The sequence below is a fragment of the Argiope bruennichi genome, chromosome 1, assembly GCF_947563725.1.
Source record: "Argiope bruennichi chromosome 1, qqArgBrue1.1, whole genome shotgun sequence".
Taxonomy (NCBI): Eukaryota; Metazoa; Arthropoda; class Arachnida; order Araneae; family Araneidae; genus Argiope; species Argiope bruennichi.
In genome coordinates this window covers 50165319-50185316 of record NC_079151.1, presented here as the reverse complement: position 1 = coordinate 50185316, position 19998 = coordinate 50165319, and the positions used below count along the sequence as shown (strand labels likewise).

General features: G+C 27.3%; 1 protein-coding gene across 1 annotated transcript in view; it reads right to left on the bottom strand.

Annotated features, from left to right (window-relative positions):
- The window catches only part of LOC129972623 (uncharacterized), a 37067-nt gene extending 23543 nt beyond the window's left edge, over positions 1-13524 (bottom strand). The window contains exons 1-7 of the mRNA XM_056086830.1: positions 13247-13524; positions 11340-11726; positions 9768-10101; positions 8572-8771; positions 7764-8024; positions 5496-5669; positions 2363-2532 (exon numbers count right to left, since the gene is read on the bottom strand). Of these exons, the coding sequence (XP_055942805.1) occupies positions 2363-2532; positions 5496-5669; positions 7764-8024; positions 8572-8771; positions 9768-10101; positions 11340-11700 (1500 nt within the window). The 5' untranslated portion in view covers positions 11701-11726; positions 13247-13524. The remainder of the gene's footprint in view (positions 1-2362; positions 2533-5495; positions 5670-7763; positions 8025-8571; positions 8772-9767; positions 10102-11339; positions 11727-13246) is intronic.
- Positions 13525-19998: the final 6474 nt, after the last annotated feature.

Sequence of the window (19998 nt, the reverse complement as noted above, 5' to 3'; positions counted from 1 at the left end):
ATAATATAGCTATTTTAAAAGTTCACAGAAATATTTTCCTTGCACTTATATTTCTAAAAAACTTTCTTTCTTCTTGCACTTTATTTCTTTATTTTTATTTCACTTCTTACAGACATTTTCTGAAAATTATATTTTTCTAAGTTTAGTTTGCAATAAAAATTAATTTAATATTTTAACTTGAGCTTTCATCAACGTGATGGCAACAGATTGATAAAAGCTAATTTTTTTGCATGCACTCCATTTTTATGTAATTTTTTGTGTGAAATAAATTTTAGAAAATACGGTTAAAATATTTTTAAAAATTTATTAAATATATAAATGCAATTTATATGTAAGAAATTGGTATTATTGAAAAGATAATTTTTTTCTTTGATTTTCAATATGATGAAAAAAAAAATTGTATCTTAATAGTTTTAGAAATTATCGCAGAAAAATGCCAAAATTCCCCTTAATTTTTAATTAATCAAAATTCCATTTAAAATTTCTAAAAAATCGCTCCGAGCTACACATTTCTACCTTCCAAAATATAGTGGTCAGAACAATATCAATGACGCGTGTGTTGCCAGTCCACGGTTCGAGTTGCGCTTTTTGCTTTATTTTTTTTACTTATGTATTTGTATTCAATATTTTTTGCCTATTATCTATGTAGATGTCTTTCCTGAAAGGAAAAAAACCTCCCCTCGAATTTGCATCCTCCCTAATTTTTTTATTACTAACTATTTGAGCCATTTTCTATCTGCTACCATGCTTACAATATCATACAGCGCCATCTCGAATCCGATTTCACCATGGTAAAACTGAGTGTAAGTTCAAGAATATAAGTAATGATAGATAAAAAATAAAATGAATATTGTAATATAGCAGATTGTTTCAAATAATAAACTAAGTGCATTCATGATTTTTTTTTTATTCAAATGAGCAATTCATGTGTAGTTGAGATAAAAATATTCATATGTAATTAGTATATGATTCGTATCTAAAGATCTTGTCAAAAAAATACTTAAAAAAAATGCTCGGTGAAGCTTTGTTTTCCAGATATAAATTTTAAAGATTTTAAGATAGTTCAGTATGTTATTACATGGTTTAAAATCGCTGATTAAATTTTAAAATTAAATAAATTGTAAATAACGTTACTTAAAAAATCATTTATTTCCTATTTTGAGCATTAATTATACATTTGTTATTTTATAACATTTATGTACATGCAAGTAAGCATTTAAATAAAAAAAAATTAATTATTTGATTGCCTTTGGATATTATAAATAATTTTGTAAATCAAATGAAATTCTATCATTTTTTGCAAGTTTTTTTTTTATCAAATAAAATAAATAAAGCTTTTTAATGCAAACTATTGCGTCTTAGAGTAATATAAGTTATTTCCTTTACATTCTCCTTCTTCTTCATCAATTATATTAAAGCAGGCAGTTCTTTTATTTAAGGAATTGTTAATAATTCCGAAATCATGTTATCAGTAACACAGTTCACATACTTATCAAAAGGAACTGGAAAAACGACGTATAACAAAACTTTTACACCATTTGAGTCATATAACAAGTACTTTACAATAACAACGAATGAATTGTGCTTATGATAAAAAACGAATAAATGTCAAAAATACAGTTACAGTTGTACCTATATTTGCCTTAAAATTTTAAGGGTTTTATTTTTAAATATTACAGATTAACTGTGAAGACAAAATTCTTAAATCATGTAAAGTACAAGTGATCGTGTTGTATATTAGTAAATAATAGTATTATTTCAGGTATCGGTTTTGTTAAGCAATTATTTTGAAATTTAGATACAAAATTATTAAAAGAAGTCTTTATGAAGTATATAAGTTTAACACTGAAACGGATTGCTCTTCACGTGATTTAAGTCAAGTAGACAGCGCCAATTTATGTTTGGAATTCTTTAATGGTCTTATAAGCAATAAACTGCCGTGTATTTAAAGCGCAATGCAAATTTTTTGGAAAAAAAAAAAGAACCATGTAAAATCCCAATAACGTTAAATTAAAATATAAATATTCTTAACAGAATCAATTTATGCTCGCATGATACTCTTTATTAAAATTAATTCCACACCAATTTAATTTTGCAATTCTCTGTGCGCTTTGAAGTAAAAAGAAGGAACTGATGTCCCAGACTTGCAGATAGAGAAAAAAAACATGCAATAAGATATTAGATGGTGCACATATTTACATTTGTGACGTGTCTGTGATGCCATAATTATTTTTTAATGTAATTTATGTTTGAAACTTGTATAAATTTTTATTTATCATGATTTTTTTACAATAAAATTTGCATATATTAATATGGCAACACTTCAAATCATTGATTAGAATTTGTCAAACTTCCTTTTTCAGCTTTTGTCTCTTGGTATTGCACATATGAGTACATTTCCTGTCAGAAATTCTTCCGCAGTAATTTGTTTTGATCCATCTGGTAATCTGAGATGGAAATTTTGTAATAATGTTGCAAAAAGCAAGAAGACTTGCATCATGACGAAACCTTCTCCCAAACAAGATCGTTTACCTAAGGGAAAAAAAAAGACATCATTGCTTACTATATACGCTAAAAGGATTTGTATTTGGAGGAACTTTCCAGTGGTTGTTTTCAATTGAATTTAGGCTTTTTAGAAAAATCTTATCTTTGAATTTTGATATTATATTCTGTTCACTCTGAATTATGAATGGCTTAAAAGATGGAAATAAAAATCACCTACTAACCCATAAAAACATTGTACAAAAATCAAAAAGTTCAATAAAATAGAATTAAAGTTATTCGAAGGTGGTTATTGGACAGATTCGGATGATTCAATAAAATTCAGAAATCATGTAAAAAAAAAGATATTAACATATCAGAAAGCTTAACTTTGCTTCATGAAATTTAACAAACCTATGTAAAAATATACTCTAAATATTTTAAAATTTTTATAAAAAAAACAACCGCTGATTGAATTATTTATGAAAATGTATTATATCCGTGGATATGATTAAAATTAGATATGAACAGTTGAATACGCATGAACTTTATTTTATTTACTAGAAAATTTCGATTGGTAATCCAGCCGAATTGTCATAAAAAATAGCAAAAATGTGACAAAGAAAGCCTTTATTGCCTTAAGTTGTTGAACTGGATATCCAAAATACCAAGTTTGAATACGGATACGTTTCCAAATAAGACAGGGTAGGTGGGGGGTGATGAGGGAATAGTTAAAGTTCTGACATCTATTTTTTGCGTTTAAGTAAAAAAAAAATATGATTAACATGAGAGGGAAAATTTAAATTAAAAAGCTGTAGGCATTAAAAAGACCTGCATAATGAGCTACAGAGAGTAATAACAATTTATTTAAATCAAAAGTTTATTTTTAAAAGTGCAATTTAGGATTGTTAGATATAAATAGTGCAGTTAGTCGTATTTCTTTCTTTTTAAAAAAAATTTCAGCGAATTTTCTGCAATTTCACTTAAGTACGTGATATATAGAAGAATATTATTAGTAAAAATAACGTAGATAAATATCTGCGTTATTTATCTATTTATTATTTTTTTTTTGAAAATATGACTTTGTTGAAGACAAACTTGTCATCAAAAAATGCTTGTGAAACTTTTCAATCAGTCAGCATTCCTGAATTAAACAAATGAATAAATCCTATTCTAGAAGTGCTATTTTTCGATTTCAAATTGCCTAATTAAAAAAGGCAGTGAAAATTAAATTTTCCCAATTCTTAAGTTTCAGATTATACTAGCGAAAATTATTTTATTGTGTCTTTCGACAATCATTTGCCACAAAGATTTTTTTCTTCCTCAGATTTAATTTTCACTGCTTTTATTTTAAAAAATCGACCATTTGGATATCATTTAAAATCGAAGAATAACACTTTTAGGGGGAAAAAAATCGGTCCGCGAATATTATAGTCATTTTTCGGTGACTTGCTTTTCTTTAAGAAAGTCGAATTTTCCTAAAATTGATAGATAATGACTTTTTTATCGTTTATTCTCTTCTATGCATATCATACACTTAAGATAAATCCCAGAAATTTCGTTCAAATAAAAAAAAAGAAGAACACAAACAAGCTTCAAGCTTTGGCAAAAACTTTCTATTTAAATTCAAAACTCTTCAAAATTAAGACTCCTTACCCAATTAAGTTATCTTTACTTTTTATTACTTATAGTACATGTATTTTTGATTATTACTTCTTTTTAATTTGAAATTCTCCTCTGAAATAAATAGAGTTAAAAAAAAATCTAAATTTCAAAAAACCGATGTCAAAACTTCCACCATTCGTCATCCTTTATCCAGTGATATACTCGGATTCAAACTTAGAAGTCTGTTTTGGCTAACCAACGTAATGTCTTAAACCAATAAAATTATTATTCTGTTTTTATTTCATGTAAAAATATAATTCGACTGGATTATTAGGAAGGGGGATTACTGAAGTACTACTGCAGAAGGTAGTTAAATTACATCAACAGAATGTACCTTGTTACTTGGTTTTGATAAATAGGATTTAATAATATTTTTTGTTAACTGGCTTTAAGAGAACGTGTTCTGTAAGATGAGAACACGTTCGATATCATAACGGGTTTATTCCACTTATTACTCATGGAAAATGAATTATTTTAATATCCCCCTCTATGCCTAAATGAAAACATTCTGGCATTTTAGGAAATGAAAGAGCCGATTGGCTTGCAAAGCAAGCTACAAAGCTAAACATCATTTATCCTGTGAGCATCCCCAAATCTCACATTCGCAATGAGAATTACAAAAAGACCATTCTCTTATGGAATGAGCTGTACCAGAATTCGACAGCTGCCTCTTTAACTAAATTATTTTTCCCCACAATTTCTCAAAGGTTAAATAACAAGCATTTCTTCAGTGATTTTCACTTAACAAAATTTCTTACTGGACACGGTAATTTCAATTACTATCTCAAGAAATTTGGATTATCGAACTCTGATCTGTGCTCTTGCAGCGTGGGTGGAGTTCAAAATGTCGACCACTTGCTTTTTGATTGCTACAAACTTATTGAAGGGAGAAGGGATTTTATTGTGGATCTCGATGCCTGTAATATTAAGTTTCCACCTCCGCTTCATGATTTGGTCGACTACAAAATGGCTTTTGTCTCATTCTGTAAATTTATTGCCTTTGCTGCTTCAATTTTTAATTAGTTTTGTTGTTTATTTTTTCCTGTTGTTTTTATCCTTATTTTTATCTGTACATATTTTTTTATTTATGTATGTAGTTGTTTCTACTTACTTCTGTAAGCCTTGTGCTGTACTTTGTGGTGCACAAGGATTGACTTATTATTAATAAAAAAAGCCTAAATGAATCTATTCTGCAAGATGAGAATCCCTTGCTTCATACAACTATGTTAATTCATTTATTTCAATCGTCATTTATAAAAATGGAATTCTTCAGAGAGCATTCCAGATACGAGGATAAGATATTGCAATGTAAGTAAACAAGTCCTCGTCTTCTTGGTGATCTGACTTACCTATACCAAATGTAAGTGGCAATTCTGGCCTCCGTTTTCCTTCGGTTTGTATGTATCTTGATGGATTAAATTTTGTAGGTTCTTCAAACGTTTCTGGATCATAGTGGGTCGAGTAAAAATTCATAAGTAGTATAGCTCCTTTTGGTATTCTGTATCCGCCTAAAGTGGTTTCCTCTGAGGGGAAAAAAAGACTTGAAATGAAATATTGAATAAGAAAGTTAAAATGCTTTTTTTTTTTCAAAATTTATAATAATTTGAAAAATGTTTTTTTTTTCTTCAAAATTTCTAATAATTTAAAAAATGCTTTTTTTTTCAAAATTTCTAATAATTTGAAAAATGCTAAAAATTTTCTTCATTTTTTCAAATAAGGCACTTGCTTATTTGCTTGGCTGATAGATTGATATTTCACATTGCATGTTAAGATCTTCACCAAAACTTTAAGAAAGTCTTTGAAATTTTAGTACAATGGATCTCATAATCATTCGTATTGTAACGCACCTGCGAACGATGCTATCTTTTCATTTTTCAACTTGTTGTTTATTTTATTTATTAAATCTAATGAAAATGTCAAGTGATTTGTTTAAAACTGTATCCATAACAAAAATCGAATTCGAAATGATTAATTTAGAAGTATGGTATTATTAAGATGTTTCTTTTAAGTCCTATTTTAGCGTTTGTTAAATTTTCTGTTAAACACCTATTTCTTTTGCATCTTGTTTCTTCTAATTTAACGGAACATCAGAAATCTCAAAAGCATTTCTAACTAACAGTACAACTAGTTTCGTAGATTCATTAATTAGCGAAACATGGAATGAAGCAGTCTGAAATGCTCATATAATAATTTTTTACAGTTCATTGTTGCTCTTCAGCGATAAGTAATAAAAGCGATTTCTATGCTGTGTATGTTAGAGTTTTAGGTATATATATTTTTATAAATACAATAATAATATGATGAAATTTTAATAACAATTAAATTTTGATGGTAAGCGCATTTTTAGATCATTAATGGTTTTTTACCAAAGAAGTAGCTCTCATTAAAAGTATGATGCCGAAAACTTTTGAGTAGAAATAACAATCTAATTGTTGTTTAAAATCACTTAAGGATCACTTATTTCGTTTTATTCGATGCGCAGAAGCAATATATAATTTCTCATTAAAAAAACTTTTGAGTAGAAATAACAATCTAATTGTTGTTTAAAATCACTTAAGGATCACTTATTTCGTTTTATTCGATGCGCAGAAGCAATATATAATTTCTCATTAAAAAGAGTAGTAATTTCAGCTTGCTTTAATCACACTAAAATTAATTTTTCCGATTTTTGTTGACATACATTATTTTCAGTACATCAAGGCTGTCGGACATGTGTAAAATCAGAGAAAATGAAAAATGCTGGTTGATTTTGTTTTGTTATTACTTTTGTTTGAAAAACAACAACAACGCAAGAGCTATTTTAGACACAGACTCGATACGTTTTTCTTTCTAAGCAGATGATACCAGCGTTGTTATTTCATTCCACATATAAATTTATTTTCAGAACACAATAGCTAGGTAATATCTGACCTCGATGGAGTAAATACGCATCAGAAGGCAAACATGCGTGTGTTCAGCTTGGTTAGGTGGATGCTGGAATTCAAGATACTTTGTACTCGAAACACCAAGCCATTATTTCACATCAACCAGTGAAAAATTAATATGGTATATTGAGGGTGGAAAGAGGCTATAAAGATTATTTTTGCTTTCTTTGGAAAAATAGATTCAATAATGTTTATTCAGCATTAAAAAGTGACGTATTTTAAACTATTTACTTTTGTACTCAGATTAACTTCCAAATTATTGAAAACTTTTAAAAAATTACACCTTATATTCTTTGTTATAGGAACTTTAAACACATGAATTAAAAACACATGAATTTAATTTGTTACATTTACGGAAGAAGCTCCAAACGGACATCAATCTAACAAATAACAGCTAGATTTCAATCAACTACAGACGGATCCAAAAAATGCTTTATAATCCTGTCAGAATGTGTAGACTAAATAGTAAAAATACACTGTACATTTAAAATTCTATGAAGTTTGAAAAAAGTTTTCTTACAAAATAATATAGTACACTTTTAATATACTTTTATTGTAAGATTAATTATTAAAATTATTTTGTATCCCCAAGTATCTCTAAATTAAAACTTTTTTAATACAATTATATAGATAAAAGTTATATTGATATTCAAATTAAGAAGTTTATGATTTACAATAAAAAAAAATACTCACTTGTACATTCCAAGGTGGGGAAAATATTGAAGAAATCTGATGTTCGCATAGCTTCCAATATGTAAGCGTTGAAGTAAGTCATCTTACTTTTGTCTTCAATAGTCGGTTGCCTGTCTGAGCCTATAACGTCTACGATTTCTTTATAAAGTTTTTCCTCTTCGGTTGAATCCAACACATTTTTGACAAAAAGGCTCGCGAAAGATGCAACACCAAGAACGCCATCTCCCATAAATTGCATCAGAGAACCTACTAAAGCTTCATCTGTGGAAAGAATAAAAATTTTTTTTCAAGTTTTTCAAGTTTGCTCAAAATATAAGATCACTTCTTGCAATATATGGAATTTAATTTGAACAATTGCTTTATTAAAATCATATAGTACAGTTAAATATTCGTCGAGTTATGTAACGAAGAAAAAGAACCAATTATTCTGCAAATTTAAGGTAGAATGTTACCGGTTAATCAATTACGGAATGCATGGTGTTTGTTTCATATTCATGCAATTTAGAATAATATTTTGTTTTTTAAAACGCTTGAATTCATTTTAAACAGGAAAAGTTACAAAAAATATCAAATTGCGTTTTTCATTCCGATTAAATGAGACAAAATTCCTTCACCCAAGCAAATTAATTTAAATAGAGAGAATCTATCCAAAGGATATGTTTTTTTATACATTTTTGAACCAATTTTCAGTACTGATTTATTTCATAAAAGAAAAAAACAATAAGAGATGCCGTTAACACACTTTTGAAGAGTTATTGCTTTATTTGAGTAAATATATTAAAAGAGAATTTTTCTTCAATAATTTTACCAGTGAAGTACTCCGCTGTGGAATCTCCTCTGCTTCGTCTTTGATCCTTTTCCTTGAAATATTCGTCTATAATATCTCTGGGGTTCTCTGGATCGTATGTTGCTTTGTGTTCATTGAGTATATCATGTAAGAGTTTCTCCATCTGTTTATTACATTTCACAGCTTCAGAGTAATGGGGCATAAAAGGAAAAATGAAGTATCTAAAGAGAAAAATTAATTAGGATTCTTTTCATAGCATAATGTTTAAATAAAAAAAATGGTTAGAATTAATGTAATTGTCCACATTATAAAAACCATAACCAAAAATAACATTTAAAAAAAATTAAATTCCGCAAATTTCTTTTTATTGTATAACACAAATTAAGACATTTTAGATCTTAATATTTAAATTTTAATTTTAAAATAATAATTAATATTTAAATTTTAGATATTTAATATTAATATTGCCATTTATTAGATATTATGAATTTCTTTGTTTCATGTAGTATAATGTTTAAATAAAAATGTTAGAATTAAGCCTATTGCCCACACTGGAAAAGCCCGTTTTGACCAAATACCTTATTTTTTTTTTAAAGTTTGACTAGAGGTATTTTAAAGTCCCCAAATTGTTTTTTATTTTATGACAGAAATTAAAGACATTTTAAAATTTAATATGTAAAAATAAAACTGCAAACGAAAAAATAAAGAAATATTTTTCCTGCTTTTTTTAAGTAATTTAAAATTTAATTTTAATTAATTTCTTTCCCCTTGCCATTTATTAGACATTATGAATTTCTTTGTTTCATGTAGTATAATGTTTAAATAAAAAATGTTAGAAATAAGCCTATTGCCCACACTGGAAAAGCCATTTTTGACCAAATATCTTATTTTTTTTTTAAAGTTTGACTAGAGGTATTTTAAAGTCCCCAAATTGTTTTTTATTTTATGACAAAAATTAAAGACATTTTAAAATTTAATATGTAAAAATAAAACTGCAAACGAAAAAATAAAGAAATATTTTTCAGTGTTTTTTTAAAGTTATTTTCAATTTATTTTTCCATTTAATTTTTTTTCCCTTGCCATAAATTAAATATAATTAATATCTTTGTTTTAAGTAGCAATATTTTAAATTTAGGTAATTTTAAATCAACATTTCAGTAGTAATGTCTATTGCTATTAAACAATGAATGACATTAAAGAAAACAGAAGATTCTTACTTGGCATAGGTTCCACACATTAACATATTCAGTGGCGTCATGCACATCACTTCTCCAGCATAAAGTTCATTAAATTTTTTTATTTGTTCATCTGTTACTCCAACTTCACCAAACAGCGTAAGTCGCATTATCGTAGTGCATTTTTCAGTTAATAATTCTATCAAGTTGACGGGTTCTCCTTTCTTGGCTTTCAAATCGTTGATGGTAGATTTGATGGAATCGTACAAAGGACCAGCTATACTAGATTTGATGGAATTTGCGCCACGTTCTTTTAAGACCTGCAGAAAGAATTTTCTAACAACTTTCCAAGGTTCTCCATTCAAGTAAGCTATACCTATTTCAAAAAGAATGAAACAAGAACATTCCATTTTATTCTTAATAGAATGCATATTTATAAAAGATCTTTTTGAAATCCATCAATATAATCTGATTTAAAACAATGTAATGATGTAAAAAATTATATCATTTTGAACCACTTGTAAGATTTCCAGCGTTATTAAACTAAAGATTGAAAAATGCTATGAATCAATAACACATTTCTGCCTTTATTAATATTTGAATAATTATTCAACTGATTTCTTTTAGGACTGTAAAAGGTTGGAAAAAAAAGAGATAATTTTTTAATCATAACTTGTATATAATTGGTTCAATATTCATGAAAACATCGAATCAAACAATTTTGGATAATACAATTTCTGTATTATATTTCCTCCTTTAATTCTTGCTTTGAAAGTTTTTTCTCTCTACATTCCATTTCATCTCCTATTCTGCGATTTTTTGTAAACCCACAAAATTAGCATTACTATAAAAATTATTAAAATTTGGCCCACATTTAAAACTTTATGGTAAAAATTTACCTCTTGCGTAAAGTCAAAAGCATAGTTACTAGTTATCAATCTTTCATGTTATATCTTATAATGGCAAGCTACACTCATTACGCAGCTAAAGTTACTCCCGAAAAGTTACTAATTAATTAAATTTACAATTCATAAAATATTGAATTTGGCAATATTAGACCCACTTTTATTATGCAAATATCACAGATCATTATAAAATATTGTTTACCGTTAGATTACTAGATACAAATCACAATCAAATTTTGCTAATCATTCATATTTCACTCTTGTAAGCAATACGTGTGGATGAATTAAAATTCTGCCCAAGTCATTAAAAAAATTTAGTTTACAAACAGGAATGACCAACAAAATTTAACTATGACTTATATGAATTGCTAAATGAAATATGCTTTAACTCTTATCGTGGCAAGATTGCTTTTTTGAAGAAAAGCAAAAAAAAAAAAAAAAATGTATATAAGTAGCTATACATTTTGTATAGTATACCTCATTTTGTATAGTATACCATACATACAACTTGATAAAAATATACTACCATTATAAAATAATTTTTATAAAGTTGTATGTATGGTGCAAATGCTATACAAAATGAATATAAGGGTTAAAATAAAATGTGAAATATTTCATAAACAGTTCTTCATAAACAAATCAAGTAAGGTTTATATAAAGGAATAATTAAAGTAGTATTTTTATACTGAGGAAATATATATATTTTTACCTCCATTGAAAAGATGTTTTGTAAGGCTGTAACCTGATACTCTTTCGGCGAAGCATTCAGATTTGGATATGAGAGCCTCCCGAAATGCCCGGAAACTTCCCAAGTTAATGTACAAACGACCGGTACAAGTAAAGCTGAAAATGTCTCCATGCTTCTTTTTCAGAGCATCTAACTTCAGATGACAGTCAGCATTGCTCATGAAGAGCAAATACCCAAAATAGGGTAAACCTTTTGGACCTGGTGGTACACCTTTATCTCTGATAGCAATATATACGTATGCCAGTAATAGAACTGCAAGTGATATGGCGAAAGACAGAGGAGACAAGGCTTCTATAATACCACTGATCGAGTCTTCCTGCATTCTGACAAGCCAAATTCAAATAGAGACTGAAAAGAAACATTAAATTTCATTGATGATTACTGTGAAAATAAACACGAATAAATCTACTATTCTTTTATTCAAATAATTGCTATATACCTCTGAAGAAACGACTTTACTTTAAGATATTTTTTCATTTTTATATTCTCTCAGAGCTAAAAGGGCATATTTTCTAGTGAATTCAAAGTAAGAGTAAATTTAAGTAATTTTTATGGAAGAGTAACGTGAAATATTTCAAATTATATTAGTACTTGATCAATACGTGAATAAGTTCTTGAATATTAAACTTCCAAATATTACATATCTTTGACAGTTTATGCCTTTTAGTTCATATTGAAATGTATAAAAACAGTAAACGAATTTTTTTTCATCACACATTTCTTCATCAACTTTGAGTTACCTTTGAATGGATATTCACTGGTAAGTTTACCTACTTTAGTTCATTTAAATATTTACTGACAATGATGAATTTTCTATCTCTAGGTTACGACGAGCTGTAAACTGGTCAATTGAAAAATGCTAATTGACCAGTAAATAGATGCTCAGAAAAATTTTTGTAAAAAACATGCGAATTGTAAGGTATAAATATAATGTGAATTTATGTTAATTATTAATTACATCAAACTATTAGTTAATAAAATACATTATTATAATATAATATATTGGAATGTTATATATTTTTTAATTGGTTATGTTGCTATATTCCCCATGGCAATAGAATGTGTGAAATAATAATTTTTATTTTTAAATTTGTGTAAAGTTTATAATTTTTTTATAATCTGTCATAATAATTAAATGCTTTGATTTGCAAGTAATTTTTTATTGTTAATTATGCTTAATTTTTAAAGAATTTTACTATTTGAATCATTAATATATATATATATCTGTATGTCATATGCAAATAAAAAATTATTCAAGCAAGAAACTGTTTTACATCCTTTGTCTTAAATACTTAAAAATACCATACATTAACTGTAAGAAATAAGCTTGAAATACTGAAGAAATTCTTACATTAAAAAAAATTCCTTCAATTTCTAAAGGTTTTTAGATATTTTGTTGAGAATTTCAATCTGTTAAATCGCGTTTAATTAAAATAAATAGAAATTGAGAAGTTTCAAAATTCCATGTAAAATAACAAGTAAAACTTTTATGTAGAATATTTCTTTTTCACTGTATAATAACTCATTTGAAAGAATAAATATTAATTCATAAATGAAGTATTATAAACATTTTAATTAACAATCATAATTTAATAGTAAAAGAATGTGAAAAGAAATAGACAATTTTCCTTCAACAGAAAGAAACAACAAGATTTGCAAAAAAACAAAACAAAAAGATTTGCAACAGAAAATAAAGGTTCTTTCTGTTGCAAATTTTGCTTAGTAGATTTTTCAAAAGATTTAACAACAATATTATGCAAAACATAATTTTAAAAACTTAGTCTTAAAAAAATTGCACAGAAATACAAATTGTAGATTTTGAACTACCATTTAGAAAGATCAATATCATTATCAGTATAAACACTTACTTGTGCTGAGCCAACTGTTATCCGTCAGCACTGCCGCACCCATTTACTGAAATGTGCTAGACTATTTTTTGAAACTAAAGATGTCGTTACTTTCTTACTTCCATTCTTCAGAAATAATATCTCTGTGTGATTTGCCATCGACGCAGTGAGCTATCACTTAGGTTAATATTTTTTCACGTTTTTTTTATTTCCGAATTTATTTGAAGGTCAGTGTTACAAAAAATAAAAGAAAAATGGAATCATTCTGTAATCATACTCGTTATCTCTAAGATAAGCCACTTATTTTATCACATTCTAATGTTCGTTTTCTCTTAAATTATTCCTTTTCATACATTTTTCTCATTTGAGATAAGTTATTTTAATAGGAATATTTTTCGATAAACTGGCTCTTAATTGGAATTTTATAATTCCTACATAATTTTAATTCTCCTTTTGTCAGTTTTTATTTAGTATTTAATATTATTTTGAAATGTATGCGATGTAACTGGATTTGAATTTTAATGTGTCTTTGTACATCAAATTTTATTACGTTTGGTCTATATCTCTCATTACTATGAATCTTACTTTATTTCTTTTATATAAAAATGAATTTATCTTTGTATATTAATATATTTTATGTTCATATTTCTTGTTATCAATCTAATTTTTAAATAATAAGTTTGCTTGTTTTAAATAATAAATTTTGTTTTTTTATTACGCTTGGTTTACATCTCTCATTACTATGAATATTTCTTAATTTCTTTTATATCAAAATGAATTTATCTTTGTATATTAATGTATTTTGCGCTCATATTTTCTTGTTATCAATGTAATTTTTAAATAATAAGTTTGTTTTTCTGCTTATGATTTTTAATTCTTCAATTTTAAATTATAAATTTTTCAGCCTAAAGAGGTATTAATTTTAATTCGAGAATTTCTTCTTATAATTAATCAAATAATTTACATTAGCTTGATCGACCAAAATTCGTCCAGATATCTCTTATATTTGAAGAGTGCTTTTTCTAAGATTGCTTCCTTTAATTTTTGATATTTTTTCGTCGAATTGATATAGATTAACTTCTATTCTTGTCTGCACACTTCTTTGCAAATTATATGGAATACTAGGGCGGTTTTGTGCCGAATGAACGAAATATTACATAAAATCATACTGATGTTTGCATTTAATAACGATAAACCATTTCTATGGCCAGTTTTTGTTTATTTAAAACTGCAGCTTTCTCTTTTAAATGTATTAAATAACATCGATTCAAAGCAAATGAATGATAATTTCATGCTTTTAAAATTAGAACAAATAAAGCAATTAAAATTTTTTTTTTATTATTTTAGTGTCGTTTGTTTTATAGAAGATAAATTATTTTAAATACACCTTTCTAAAAATCTCCCTTATTCATGCCAGTTTAAATTTAGAAAAAAATATTTTTTGTAATGAGTGTTTATTATAATAAAGTAATTAATAATGGCTAATAAACTATCTGTGAGACAAAATACAAGAAAATTAATTTAATGCTGAAAATTTCATACCTCAAAACAGCGGCACTATCTCGGAAACTCTCTGAATCCGCAGTTCAAACAGAAACCTTATTTTCTCTCATTTCAGCTTGAACCTTTGCTATTTCAAGTCATTGTAATGACCTAGGATAGCCTGGTTGGTAGGGAGTTGGATTCACATCTCTTATGTTACGAATTCGAACCCCGCGGGCAGAAGACTCTCCGTGTACATGGTGGGTGGTGCACGTATAAATCTATTGTAGCCACAAAGTCCTCCAAGTCGGGACAATACCACTGGTTGTACTGGATCAGAAGTGATCGTTCTCTGATTCTGATCTAAATTACGATCTGTGGATGAGTGAATGAAATGTATGAATGAAGTCCGCCCCGTGAAAATGACTGTGAGGCATTAATAGCTAAGGCGTACTCTTGGTCCCAAATGGCGCTACTGAAACAAAATCGCTGACTTCGTCAACGGGATTGTTTATGACAAGTGCCATAAGCAGAAACGAAGTACATTGTATTTTTACCTCTGTATAATATTTTGGAATTGGAATCATATTATAGTCGAATCAGAGGTGGATTTCAAACTAAGCTGCTTCCCAGGATCACTGAAACGAGAGGGAAAAACCGACAGGGCGAATTTAAAATAATGTTAACTGCTAAATTATATTACAATTGGCTGAAAGTATTAGGATGATATTAATGCTCTGTCAAGTATAACTGGTCAGATTCCTGCCTGTTTCATTATGCCATTACATCATTTTAAAACACTGAACACAAATTGTTATATAACATATTATATATTATTATATTGTTATATTACATAATATATATTGCTACATTATATATTGATGCAGTGTAATTACGAATCATAATACATAGATAAATAATAGCATATACATTTTCGCCAAGTTACTAAAATAGAACGAAAATTAATCTAAAACAAATCATAAAAAAGCTGATTAAGACAAAAATGTCTTTAAATGCCAAATTAAAATAACAGATTTACTAATAAAGATGCCTTATAGTAATTGCACTGCGAAAGGTTGCAGAATGCTTAAATCCCACACTCTTGGTAAAATTACTAGCACATTTCGTTCGTATTCAAAAAAACTGCTATACCTTGAACCAATGACAGTTTGATATATGTGTGTATGAAGATTTCTTTGGCTTTGAAATTCATGAATGAATGAGTAAGATGTACTGAAATAAAATATGTACTTGTACTGTGGTTGTAAAGAAGCCGATTTACAATGTTAATAACTCAAAATTCGCATGTTTCTATTTATGCTATATTCCAACTAATAAACGATTTCATTTCCTAGCATTATATTATCTTTTCACTCAAACAGAAATCACACATATATCAAAATTCTTAATAAATGCTAATAATTTGCAATCAATAATTTTATTAAATATTTTAATTATTTTTTATTATAATTTAAATATTTTTTACATTTAATTTTGCACTTTTTTTACCATTTATTTTTATAAATTAAAATTATTATTATAAATTATAGTAAATTTAATTTCATTTATATAAATTAGTAATTTTAAAAATTTTATTTATTGCTGTAATTTTTAAGAAGTTTTATAAAACACAGCACTTCATTTATTTTTTAATTATTAGTAAACATTTATTAAAAAATTACATAATTTATTTAATTTATTAAAAAAATTTCATATAATTTTTTTATGTGTTCGAAAATACTGAAGAGTTATTTATCATGGTTTTAGTTGTTGTACTTATGACAGTTATTTAAATAGTAATCAACATTAAGAAAAGCAATTTAATTTAAAAAATAAGAAACAATTTATATATTGTAAAAATAAAAAAAATAAAAATAAATTCTTCAAACTACTTTTTATTTTTTATAAAAAGTTATTTTATTTTCAACGCAAACATTTGTATAAATTTTAAGATACGTGATTAACTCAAATGTATCAGTTAATGTTTTGATTTAATGCAAACAAGTAGTTTTCCAACTAAGAAATCCTTTGAATCTTTTGGCAGAGAAAGTTGAAAATTTTGTATTAAATTCGACAGAAGTAAGAAAGTTTGCGTCATGACAATACCTTCTCCCAAACAAGATCGCTTTCCTGAAAAAAAGATAAAATATTGTAATTGAATGGTAATACTTATTCAATTCTGATGCCTTCATATCTAATAAACATGTATAAACTCATATCAAAAGAATTTTTTTTTTGACAAAGCTGTTTTTATTATGTCTGCAGTCATTTAAATGTTTGCAATACATTTAAATGATAGTTCTGAATAATATTCTGCATGAAGAAGTTAAACTTTATGTGAAATATGTAAGTATGCTTACTGCAACTATTCTTAAACTGCAACAATGGAGCGGTAAAAAATGTTTTCTATGTATTAAATAAAAATAACATTTGAAAGGGATAAACAAGATATTTATAATGAAAAAAGAATCGTTTTTTAGAAATAAACATATTTAATAATTCTATAATTTATTAAATTTAAAATATGAATGCATGAAAAAAAATGTAAATTTTTATAAATGCAGTTTGTTTTTTAATTGCCGGCGTCCTGGCATAAGGGTAGCGCGTCTTCACCGTGATCTGGGAGTCCTGGGTTCGAGTCCCGGTTCGGGCACGGTTGTTCTTTTTATGTTCTATCTGTGAGATGTGTGAATGTGCCCCCCCCCATGTAAAAAGGAGTTGTGCAAGCGAATGGGATGCGTGAGTAGCTAAGACGCACTCTTGGCCCTAGTTGGCGCCACTAAAACAAGAGATGCTCCCTTGGCTTAAAATCGCTGACTTCATTAGCGAGCTTGTCCATGGCAAGTGCCATTATAAACAACAACAACAATTGTTTAACTTCTTCAGTTTTTTTGTGATAGTAACTGTAAATATTGTTTCCTAAGTATTTAAAGTATTTAAGCGGGTTATATAAAAAGGAATTAAATGAAAAAAACAACACATCTGTAATGAAAAAATCCATTCTAAGAAACAAACATAAATAGTATTTCTTTAATTTATTAAATATAAAATGTGATTACATAAAAAAATAGAATTTTTTTTTAACTTTATCAGATTTCTTTCTGACTTTTTAAAAAAATTAAATGTGTAAAACCAAAGGGTTTGTTTGAAAGATTTCGGTAACTAGTGGAAACTGGAAATCGTATAAAAAAATTAAAAATTTAATTCACTGTACTATCATTAGAATTATTGAATGCCCTTGGCTGAAAAATTGGGCCGCAGTAGCCTGGTGGTAAGATCTCGGCTTCGAAACCAGAAGGTTTCAGATTCGTGACTCGATTCCACCGAAGAATCGTCGTGTATGCGGGTCTGGTGCTTGTTAAAACCGTCGAGACCAAATGTCCTCCCACTGGTATGGTGTGGAAGTTTAGAAAGGGGGGTGTCAGCTCAGGTATCATCCTCGTCATCTGACCGCGATTTAAAGTTACGAGGTACGTCCCAAAATAGCCCTAGTGTTGCTTTAAAAACGGGTCGTTAATATAACCAAACTAAACTGGCTGAAAAATCAATTCTCATATTTTTGCACTCTTTATATGAGATATATAAATTAAATTAAAAGATAGAGAAAATTATAAACAAACAAGATTTTATTCGTTATATCAATGCAGTTTTATCTTAGAATATTATTTAAAAAAATTTATTGTCAAATATATATTCTCAAAAATTTATGTTCAAGGAATTTTATATAAAATAATATTTATGAACAAAGAGAAGTGTTTCAACTTCTCAGAAGGAAAATAGTCATTAAAATGTCACTGTATTTGTAAAGCCTTTTTTGAAAACTAATAAAGATTACGTGAAAAATTAATAACTCGATTATAATTTCAGAAATATAAAACAAATTCCTACTTACACTTTTTTTTAGTACAAAGTACCTGATTAGTACTTTTCACTGAGTGCTATTCTAAATGCCTTTTTTTCGGTAATGCTAATATATAGAATTTTTCTTCGCAACCAAAATGTATTAGTACTCTTTTTCTACATCCATGAAACGATAGATAGTGTAGACGGCACTTCCATAGATTGCTTCGTCCTGTCACCGAATGTTTCTTTCTTTTTTTTTTATCCTCTTGTGCGTGATTGAAAAAGAGCAGAAAACTTAATTAAAAACATCCAAGTATATGTTAGCAGCTGTACAATTCAGCTGTGAAACAATTGTGAGCTTCGTATGAATTCTATTTGCTATCCATGATACGTGGTTTGTATTAATAAGCCTGGTATGAATATACAAGGATTTCGATTTATAAATACATTTATTTTGAGATATGATGTGAAATTACTTGATTGAATTTTGAAACATTGTATTATTTCCTAAGTTTTTCCTCAGTTCATTTTTTTTTTTGTAATATATTATGAAAAAAGGAAATTTCCACAAATTTACCAATGTTTGTTTCAATTTAATATGAAATTAATGATTCGATTTGTTTGATTAAATTTATGCAGTCTTATAGAATACAATTTGGAGAAAAGAGAAAATGTTTTCGATATATTCATTTTATTTACTGTTATTTTGAAATTCCTAATTGATTAGTATGTGTTAGGAATAAAATATAGGAAAAAATTTCTTTCATTCGAGGATTTGTTCTAGCAATATCGGCTTTGATTGAAGAATTTACATTATGTTAGCTGCAACATTTTTGGAATATTTCTGAGTAGTTTGAACAAAATGTTATTGAGATTTGAACTAAACTTAATTTTATTTTGAAACTTGTATTCTCAATTTTCTAATACAAGTATCGAAATTCATAGTATTACGATTTAGATAAATTTATTTCAGTCGAAACACGCGAAGTTAAAAGATCATGATTCAAATAAGTAAATAAAATAAAACCCTTCTATATGACTCTTCAAAATATAAGAGGGAAATCTTCTAAAAAACATAGGATATAAAATAAAAACAGAGCAAAGTTAATAGAGTTTGGGTAATATAGCTCTATTCAATCGCTTTACTGAACATAAATTGATTTGCCATTGTTTCTGTATATAAAAGATAAATATTCTTGAATATAAAAAAATATTATCGTTGAATAAATTTTTTTATCGTTATCAGTGTAAACATTTACTTTAAAATAACTTTTCTTTCAACAAGAGCCGGTTGATAACAGCCAATTTTACCGCACCCTTTCGTCACTAAATACTTTATTTTTTTTCTAGTTGAAGATGTCGTTACTTCCTTGTTTTCTTTTTCTTCCAGAAGTATGATCTTGGGCAGTTGCTACAATGCGATAATTTGAAGTGTTGAATAGCAGCCA